Here is a 10,816-nt window from a genome sequence, read left to right on the forward strand (position 1 = left end):
AGATAAAAATTTGATGCCGTGAGCAAAGTTGGTTCAAATTGATTGTTCTACAACTTTAAAAAAAAAACTGCATTAGTCTATCTCAAGTAATAAAAAAGGTTGAATTTTCAATTCACCAATTTTAAGGACCACCCTAATTTCAAATCGGCTAAAAATACGAATAAGCTTTCCCCAAGACACCATATAGGGGAAATGACGGCTTCGGCATGACAGACTATTTTCGGCAACCCAAATTGAAACACTATTTTCACTGGATTTTCTAATGAAAACACTTCGCTGAGTGCATGCAAACGATTCTTTATGCTTTCAGCTTCAATTTGACTATATTTTTACCACTGAGAAAAAGCAATCTAGCAAGGTTTTCTTGAAATGCAACACACGTACTACAAATTGTAGCTGATTTCGAGTTGCCGATAATAGAACAGCAGATTTACATGCAGTTCAAATGGAACGGTTGCCGAAGAAAAACTGGTTGCCGACAATACTCGCTCTCACTAGAGAAGATTGGAGCTTTGTAAAAGCGTTTCAAAACAGTTTTTGACAATTCTTTCGACTGAAATTGTTAGAGCAGCTGGCAGCAAAAGATTGTAAACAAACCCATACTGCATATGTGTGCGTTCCTTAGAGAAAAAGGCTATAGAAAGAAGGTCGCTGCTTAGGTTGCCGAGAATACGTAAATTCCCCTACCTAAAAATGATGGTTTCGGTGCTAATATTTTTGTCTTCATAAAAACGGCTTTTATGGATGTTCAGGATCTTCCTGGTGTACCATCTCGTGGTCCCAAAGGTCACAACTCCAAATTCATTCTGATAAAACGTTTATGAGTGGTTTCGCAAACTCATGGATCAGTCTCATGAATTGACAACTTTTGCGGATGTTCCAGATCTTTCGGTGGACCATCCTGTAGTCCCTAGAGTCCAAATTCTAGTCAAAACTCCGAATTAATTGTAATAAGACGTTTATGAAAGGTATAAACAAAAACACGGAGCTCTAGGAACAGTTTTATGAATTAACCACTTTTCAGGATGTTCCGGATCTTCCGGTGAACCATTCCATGGTCCCCAGAGTACATTTTCCGAACACAACTCCGAATTTATTGTGATAAGACGTCTATAAGTGGTTTCAAAAAATCCGTGGAGCTCTAGGATCAGTTTCATGAATTGAACACTTTTACGGATGTTCCGGATATTATAGTGGACCATTCTGTAGTCCCCAGGGTCAATTTTTCGGTCATAACTCCGAACTCATTCTGATAAGACGTCTATGAGTGGTTTCAAAAAATCCGCGGAGCTCTAGGATCAATTTCATGAATTGACCACTTTTACGGATGTTCCGGATCTTCCGGTGAACCATCCCGTGGTCCCCAGGGCCCATATTCCAGTCACAACTCCGAATTCATTCTGATAAGACATTTATGAGTGGTTTCGAAAAAGCCGTGGAGCTCTAGGATCATTTTCATGAATTGGCCACTTTTACGGATATTCCGGACCTTCCACAGGATCAGACTTGTGTCCTACCAGAAACTGAATCGTCCCAAAAGGTGGCCAACTTTCTGCTTAACAACTTCTCAAGAGACATCAGGAAGTTATCTCTTCAAATTGCCGTACAATCAGTGTTTGGTCCCAATTAGCTCTAATCCCATATGCTACGTGTATTCGTTAATGCCGGATCGACCGTACTATACACTCAAAAAATTTATCACATATCTAATGGATGAAATCCATGTGATTTTCACATACACAGCAAAAAAAAATGTAATATCGATCAACGTAATTCAAGCTGACGTATGAAATAATGATGTAATAGCAAAAAGCAGATACAATATTACATCAATGGATGTAATTTTGTTCGCAAAATCGATGTACATCGTACAATGTGATATTACACAACCGATGGATTGACCTGGTTGCAGCAGTTTCGATGTAATATTCAACAACTTTTTTTGCTGTGTAGCTTTCCTGTGATCACATAGCAGCAAATCCCACCACAAAATTACATGAATATTATGAGGTCCATGAAATTCATATGAAAAATCATATAAAATTAATGTGATCGCATAAATGTTATGTGAAATTCAGATGAATTCCATTAATTTTGATTATGGATGAAAATCATGTGCGTTTCCAATGGAAGCTACATGAAAACTATTTTCGGTGTAGGAATCCACTGGCATCAGTACTATAGGAATCCGGCAAGAACGAATCCGCACTATAGAAATCTTGACTGTATATGGCTATGGCAATGTTTTGGGGTCATTATTAAATACATAAATATTTGTTATGTAAGCTGTTACAAAAATGCCTTTGTCCAAAATTTTCTAGCTGTTTCGATCCTTTTTTTAATCTAAATTATATTTTTATTGCATGATTTTTCAATCAATTTCCATATGAGATCTTTAACTTCACGCAATTTTAAGTAAAATTATTACAATCAAACACCAAAAATTTGGTTGTAGATATTTTTGTACACTAAGGCCATCCCTTATAAAAAAATACCATACACAAACGATAACCCAAATGATTGAACTATTCCACAAATAGTTTGGATGATACCCCAAACACGTTGGTGGCGAACCAGCCTCAGGCTGAAAGCCTCCTTAATAAAGATAAATCAATCAATCAACCCCGAACAAGTCGTTAAGCAAATTAACATTTTTATTAGGGATTACAAAAAATTTCAAAGTTTTTATCCCCTGGCTGTCTCGCGATTCGCGAGTTTGGAGTGACGTTTGACATGCGGACAAAAAAACGCTTTCGTACGAAAATGGGAATAGCACAAAATCGTTCGAACGTGCGATGTTCGAAAGCTAGAATTGCTTCGAACGAAAACGGGAATGGGAAATTGCTTTCGTTTCGAACGAATCTGGTTCGTATGAAAACGGGAATAGAGGTGAATAACTTTCCAAATGTCACTTTAAACCACGAGTTAAATTTAACTCGGCAAATGGTTCACTGCCTAAGTGAACAGTGAACATAGTAAAATGCCGAGAAATCCTGCACCTCAAGAAAATGAGGAAATTGAGCAGCTCAAAGCCGAAATGGCAGAGCTTCGTGCCCCCGCCCTGGGGACGGATTTTGTCTCCCAGACCCATTCAAATTCCTCTCAAAATTTTCTGGAAGAAAAAGGAATTGTCGGCCTGGATACAAGAGGTCGACGAACTTTTCACATCTTTCAAAGTAAAGAATGAAAATGGAGTGGATGCACTCCCTAGCAAGTACGGCTATCACCTTAGTTTGGGTCGCCTCTCATTGCTCAATTCCGGGTAATGAGAAAGCGGACTCGTTGGCTAAGGTGGGCGCTACGCTACGGAAGGCGATATTTTTGAGCGACAAATTGCCTTCAACGATTTTTCTCCATTGCTCGTCAGCAAGTCCTCATCAGTTGGCAACAAAAATGGAAAGATGGTTTAATTCTATTCTCCCAAACCATGGTTCAAAGGGTTGGACATGAGCCGCGACTTTATACGAGTTATGTTAAGGCTTATGTCCAATCGCTGTTCGTTAGACTCGCACTTCTATCGAATTGGGCTCTCAGGCAGCAATTTATGTGCGTGTGGCAGTGGTTATCACGATATCGAGCATGTTGTTTGGTCATGTACCCTACACCGTGTTGCCAGATCTGAGTTATCCATATTTCTCAGGGCCCGAGAAAAACAACCCGCGATACCCGTTAGAGATGTCTTGGTTAGCCGAGATCTCGACTATTTGAAATTAATTTGTGTTTTTAAAACGGATAGATCTAAGGATTTAGTAGTTAGTGTCATCTTGTGTTCTCCCAAGTTGTTAGCTGCCCATCGGTGTACCCCCATGTATGTCTTTTTGATCAGTATGTCGCAGGCCAGTGACAAGGCCTATACCAACAGTAGCATTTGACAGTAGGCAGCATGTCCCGGGCTCAAATCATTTATTTTGCTGTGCTGGGTCCGCTGTCACTGTATAACATGTTGCCTACGCGCCTGCCACTGGGCTGGTATGTCGCTTAGTTCGAGATCAAGAGTACATTGCTCTCCAGACCTTGTGTTCTTAATCCCTACCCTGCCATCCATTTGTAACAATTTGTTATTCCTAACCTCGAGATAGCCGCAAGTAATCGGCCCCGCTTTACTAACGATAGTTTTAAGTAATTTTGTAACCTAAACAATGAATATCGGCTCCGCAAAGCTACAGCAAATCAGCCTGGAAAAATAAACGCATTATAAGTCGCAAGTCTAAGCTCTCCCACAGTAGTTGTTATATGAGAACTTGATCACACACAAATCTACAGATGTAGGTACATTTCAAAGGTCCAATCTGCAATCTGCATTGATCGATTATCTTTTCGGATATCCTCGGTTATGTTAATACATTTTGGGTTGTTCACGCCACATAGGTATGTATTTCCTGAAGCACTTACCCAATCCTCTGCGGCCTTTCTGAGATGCAATTTCGACGATATCTAGACGACCTTGGCCACTTTTTCCGAGACCTTTGTTTTTATCGTAGTTCATTCGATCCATCATTCTTCGGGATTGTTCGGAATAAATAGCATTTTCCGATCCTGCAGCGGAATATGTTGGCACGGAATCGCTAAATTTAGCTTTCTTCCGGTACAGATCATTGTCGCCCAAACTGGCTCTCCGTTTTTCCGGTTGTTCGCTGTCGCTTGATGCATCTTCATCGCTTGAACTTGACTTTGCATCGTATTGAGATCCTGAGTTAAAGCTGCCATAATACGGTGTAGGCGAACTTTCGGATTCGGAGTCCTGGGAAGACATTTTCTGAAATTGTAAAACAATGTTGTGAAAAACATTTTATTCATTAAAATACTAATATTTCCATACGTGTCTATTTAAGCTGCTTTATCTTAATCGGACCAAGTTGATTTGATGTTTTCAATATAAAATTCGCAGTTTTGCTCTGTTGATGTTGAGTTGATGGGAGCAGAATTTTCGACACGGTAAGAAAAAAGTACCCAGCGGCCAGTTCACTTTGACCTACTTTTGACTAGTTTGTCTCCTCTTCTCCTTCTAATATTCACGGTGTTTCGCAAAAACCCATTAATGGGTAAAAAACACCCATTTCTGCTAAAAGTTCCCCTCCTCATTTAATGGGTAAACTATGGGTGTTTTTTACCCATTTTCTTAAATTGTGTTTACCGTAGAATGGGTGAAAAATACCTATTTTTTCAAAAGGAGAATGCAAGCGCTTGGTTCTTTGTCCTCGTTGATATTAAAAACTTTCTAATACATTGAAAATAAATGCAGGTGTTCCGATCAAATTTTAGTACCCAAAATATTATGATACACTATGGTGGATGAAATCGTATTTACTCATACGTAAGCCTCCCCGCATAAACGCGAACCATAAATTGACCTTGCCTAAAATGGTTAAAAATTGGTTATAATCCCTGCTAAACTTTAACTGAAATGGTTATGGAACTTTACATGAACGTTTAATGATAAAGTTTCAACCTTATGCATTATGGTTTTTTGGAACTGGACCTTACAAATAATGGGTTGTTAAGAACCATTACCATTCCAAATTCTTGTTTTCTCCATACATTTTCAGAAAGACAACTATATAAGAACGTTTTTACTTATGATTTGAGAACATTAATGGTAATGGTTATGGTAGTCAGTAAGGTCCATTAATGGTTTTGTATTATCGCTCAACTTTACGTGGAATATATCGTGAATTGGTAATCAGTAAATTACGGGCAACCAATTCGCGATATATTCCACATAAAGTTGATCGATGTTACAAAACCATTCGTGGACCCTACTGACTACCATAACCATTACCATTAAAGTTCTCAAACCATAAGTTAAAAGGTTCTGATATAGTTCTCTTTCCGAAAATGTATGGAGAAAACAAGAATTTGGAACGGTAATGGTTCTTAACAACCCATTATTTGTAAGGTCCAGTTCCAAAAAACCATAATGCATAAGGTTGAAACTTTATCATTAAACGTTCATGTAAAGTTCCATAACCATTTCAGTTAAAGTTTAGCAGGGATTATAATTTTTTTTAACCATTTTAGGTAAGGTCAATTTATGGTTCGCGTTTATGCGGGTCTCCAACCTTCCGGATTCTAATCTTTTCCGGAGATCTCCCATTTTTGCTAAAAAGCTGCGGACACCAATGAATCGGTGACAGAAATGAAACGAAAAAATTTCAGTGTTTTTTCACCCATTAGTTGGTAAAAAATATACCCATTATTCAACCGTGAACTCAGTGCCAACATTTCAAAGGGGCGTAATTGCATTTGTAAACAATGGCTTTAGCCGTCGATTTCTCACGAATAACAGCTCACTCATGAAAAATAATGACACCAGCAGGTAGATGAATGTTTCCTCTACCAGCTAGCATTGTTATTTTGGAGAGGTAAGATTTCATTCGCGAGAAATTGACGGCTAAAGTCATTGTTTACAAAAGCAATTACGCCCCTTTGAAATGTTGGCACTGAACTGATTCTTTAAATGGGTATTTTTTCACCCATTTTATGATTTCAAAATTCCCCCATTTTTTGACAGCTGCATACATGCACAGCAAAAAAAAATGTAATATCGATCAACGTAATTCAAGCTGATGTATGAAATAATGATGTAATAGCAAAAAGCAGATACAATATTACATCAATGGATGTAATTTTGTTCGCAAAATCGATGTACATCGTACAATGTGATATTACACAACCGATGGATTGACCTGGTTGCATCAGTTTCGATGTAATATTCAACAACTTTTTTTGCTGTGTGGTTTGAAAATGGGTATTTTTTTTACCCATTAATGGGTTTTCACAACACCGTGTTGTCAAAAATGGTGGAGCAAAACCAATAGAATTTATATAAGGTCTGGGCCAACAGGCAGTTTGCTGGTGTTAGAAGTAAAAATGTTGTAAACATTGCTGAACATCTCCGAACAGATAGAAATACGTCACTGCCAACATACTGAGAACAGATAGAAATACGTCACTGCCAACAGCTGTTTCGTGTAAAAAGATAAACATTGCAATAAAATACAAACACCACTAAACATTTGCACATTTCACTAACACCAATAAGCCCTTTGGCCCAGACCTTATATAAACGTCATTGGGAACCCAACACTCAGAGATAAATTAAATCAAAAAAGCTTAAAAAGTATGCAGATTTCCGCTTCACCTTATTGAGTCCGAGCCATGATTACTTCGGCAGTAGTCATGAATGATTAAAATCGAAATAATCTTGCCAGTATTAAATTTTATTCTTTTTCAATACTGATATTTAAACAAAAAAGATTAAAATTCAATCAAAATTTATTAAATTTGAATCATTTGGTGTGATCAGACCCTTCTTACTTATTCAAGTTTATTTATTTTATTGTCATTATCAGTGACCAAGCCCCCCACCCCCGTGTCATCCAGTGACGCTACGCCACTGCCTGGGGGTACCCGGAATATATCCGGGTGTAGTCTATTTGGTGAGGCTACCAATCACCTTATCATCGTATTTTAATGTGATTTAATGGGTTTTAATTCAATTCATATTCAAGCAACTTCCCCGGGGTACCCGGAACATGTCCAAGTGTGTCCAATGTGGTCTGGAACACTTAACACGACTTGCATTGATCTTATTTTTGAATTCTGTAGTAATTTGATGTGTCGCATGATGGTTTTGATACGTTTTCCGTTAAATCCAGCGTGAAGGCCCATATTCACCGGATCTTATTCCGGCCATATCTCCGGAACCGGTTCACCGATTGCAAAACCGTTCAATAGCGTTCAATGGGACCCCAAGACCTATCATTTGGCGCCGAGTTTGTCCAAATCGGTTGAGCTGAGAAACGTGAGCGCATTCATTTCGTTACATACACACACACATACACACATACACACGTACACACACACACACATAGACATGTTTTTTCGAATGGTATATGACACTCGGCCCTCCGGGCCTCGGATCGATAGTCGGTTTTTCAAGTGATATCTATACCCTTCTTTGTATGAAGGGTAAAAAGATAATCTGCAATCTAATCACCCATGATTAAACTGGGATTAATATCAGATGCTTATTTTTAAGAAAGAGAGGATCAATTTTTAATCATTCCATATATGATTAAACTGAGTATAATGTCAAATTGATTAAATTTCAAGCAAAATGGGAATAGTTTAATTTATCAGTGAACGTTGAGTATAATCATATTTACCTACTTTTGGGTACAACTAACTTAGGCTGTGAACCATTTGCCGAGTTAAATTTATCTCGTAGTTAAAAGTGACATTTCGAAAGTTATATTCTATGTTCGAAAATCCCCGTGCTGTCGATCGACCGGTTTCCGAGAAGAACTCAGCCACGGTTGTCAAAATTTAACTTCTTGTCTGTCAGAAGTAACCACGCTCGGATAGCAGGGTTAATCGATAACTTTCCATCTGTCAAATTTTAACCAGAAGTTAAAATAATCCACCAAATGGTTCAGAGCCTTAGGCTGTGTTCCATTTGGTGAATTTTTTCTTAAATTTGACACTTCGAAAATAAATTAAGATGTTCGAAAATCCCTCTGTTGTTGATCTTCCTATTTTCGAGAAGGTGTTTGTCAAAATTTATTCGTCGTCTGTTAGAAATAAGTCTGGTCCTGGGTTTATTTGAAAATTTTCCATCTGTCAAATTTAAGTGAAAATTCACCAAATGGAACACAGCCTTACTATTGGGTATAAAGCGAGTTGAAAATTCCATACGAATTGCACACAAGTAAATGAAAACTACGTTGGTCCGCTATACCTACTTTTGGGTTCCTGCACTATTAGCGTTGACGGCACCGTCCTCAAATTTGCTCTTCCAGCAAATATAGACAGTTTCTTATGGGAATTTTCGGTGGAGTGAAAGGATATTACAAAGTCCGCCATGTTTCACGCACAGTCTGACGTTTGCTAATGGATTTTCTCATAGGAGTAAAGAGCTACAGAGTCGCCGTCAACGCCAATAGATCAGTGCACGGTCCCTAACCTCACTTTTTGCTCCCTATCATTTTGCTTCTGAGTAAAAGAGATAGCAACGAATGGGAGCCAAAACAAACCACCCAAAACTGTCAAAACTTACGGGTGAGAGAAGAGTGCGGCAAATCTTCGTGAACTGATCAATAGTGCCGAGATGAGCGAAAAGAACTTACTTTTGGGTACTTTTTTCTTACCGTGTACATTCAAGGATTTCAACACGGTAACTCGCATCAACTCAAAATTGAGTCGAACATGCCCTTTCAGCGGGAAGTATGGCTATTCAAAAGTGAGTAGGCGCACCTTTACTCACTTTTGAGTAAACGACGTTCTCGCGCAGAGTAAGTCAAAACTCTAGATAGAGCTGGAATTAGGGCGTAACAGCCTTTGTAAACAATGACTTCTCTCGTGGATTTCTCGGAATTCAAGGCACGCCTACACAAAACAACATATCCATCGGGTAGGAGTAGTCTTTCTCTACTCGATGGTGATGTCGATTTGACAGGGAGAGCTATGGCTTCCGAGACATCATCGAGAGAAGTCATTGTTTTTTTGACGTAGGACTACGTCTTTGATTTCTATATGGGGGTACACTTTGTGAAAACCGAAAATGGAACATGTAACAAATTAAGAAAGATTTTGAACGTTAATAACTCAGCTGCCCGGCCAGCAATGATCCATTGGATATACACGGCTATAATACGACCCAGAATTACATATGCCTCATTAGTATGGTGGCCAAAAACTAAGGAAAAGTGTGCAATAAACAAACTAGAAAAGTTGCAACGACTGGCTACGGTATCTACAACAGGTGCGATGCGTAGCACACCTACGAAAGCCTTAGATGCGATACTAAATCTTCTTCCACTACACCAATTTGTGCAATTAGATGCTGAAAAGAGCGCACTAAGACTTAAGCGAACTAAAACCTTGTTTGAAGGGAACATTAAGGGACACTTACATATATTAAAACTAATTCGAATCAATCCATTAGTTACAGTCAGTAATGATTGGATGGAGACAAAATTCAATTTTAGTCGACTGTTCAATGTGGTACAACCAGACCGCTCTCTCTGGAGTGCGGGAGGACCACAAATCCGCCCAGGATCAGTTGTATTCTTTACTGATGGATCAAAACAAAATGATAAAGTGGGAGCTGGTGTGACAGGTCCTGGTGTTAATATTTCAGTTTCCATGGGTGGATGGCCAACCGTTTTTCAGGCTGAAATTCAAGCCATATTAGAATGCACTATTGTGTGTTTAAAGCGAAAATATAAACATGCAAATCTATGCATCTTTTCTGATAGCCAAGCAGCTTTGAATGCTTTAAAATCATTTACATGTACTTCCAAGTTAGTATGGGAATGCATTCAGTTACTTCAACAGTTGTCTAATAACAATACAGTAAATCTCTACTGGGTGCCAGGACACTGTGGAGTAGAAGGTAATGAAAAGGCTGATGAACTAGCCAGGCAAGGATCATCTAAACAATTTCTAGGACCTGAACCATTCTGTGGGGTCTCTCCAAGCTCCATCAAGATGGAATTAAGGAACTGGAAAAAGATGATGATAGATTGTAATTGGAATAATACTGTCACAGCCCGACAATCAAGAAAGTTTGTGATGCCAAATGCATCAAACACCCAAAAACTCCTTAGCCTCTCAAAGAAAGACCTATGTACTTACATAGGACTACACGCAGAGAAATGGTTTTTAAATTCAAATGGATATATTTTTGACTCAGGGCCTAATATTTTTTTGATATTGTTTCAAATATATTATTAGGTTAATTCAAAGAAAAATATTTTCGAATCAACAAACCGGTTGTAGAGTCAATAATCTGTTTGTTGAATCTAAAAATCAT

General features: G+C 38.5%; 1 protein-coding gene across 1 annotated transcript in view; it reads right to left on the reverse strand.

Annotated features, from left to right (window-relative positions):
- Cmtr1 (Cap methyltransferase 1) overlaps positions 1-4,909 on the reverse strand; it is a 62,931-nt gene extending 58,022 nt beyond the window's left edge. Inside the window, exons 1-2 of the mRNA XM_065232273.1 lie at positions 4,820-4,909; positions 4,393-4,756 (exon numbers count right to left, since the gene is read on the reverse strand). Of these exons, the coding sequence (XP_065088345.1) occupies positions 4,393-4,753 (361 nt within the window). The 5' untranslated portion in view covers positions 4,754-4,756; positions 4,820-4,909. The remainder of the gene's footprint in view (positions 1-4,392; positions 4,757-4,819) is intronic.
- Positions 4,910-10,816: the final 5,907 nt, after the last annotated feature.

This window comes from Ochlerotatus camptorhynchus, unplaced genomic scaffold (assembly GCF_037179485.1).
Source record: "Ochlerotatus camptorhynchus isolate MF236.1 unplaced genomic scaffold, CSIRO-AGI_Acam_v1.1 ptg000366l, whole genome shotgun sequence".
Taxonomy (NCBI): domain Eukaryota; kingdom Metazoa; phylum Arthropoda; class Insecta; order Diptera; family Culicidae; genus Ochlerotatus; species Ochlerotatus camptorhynchus.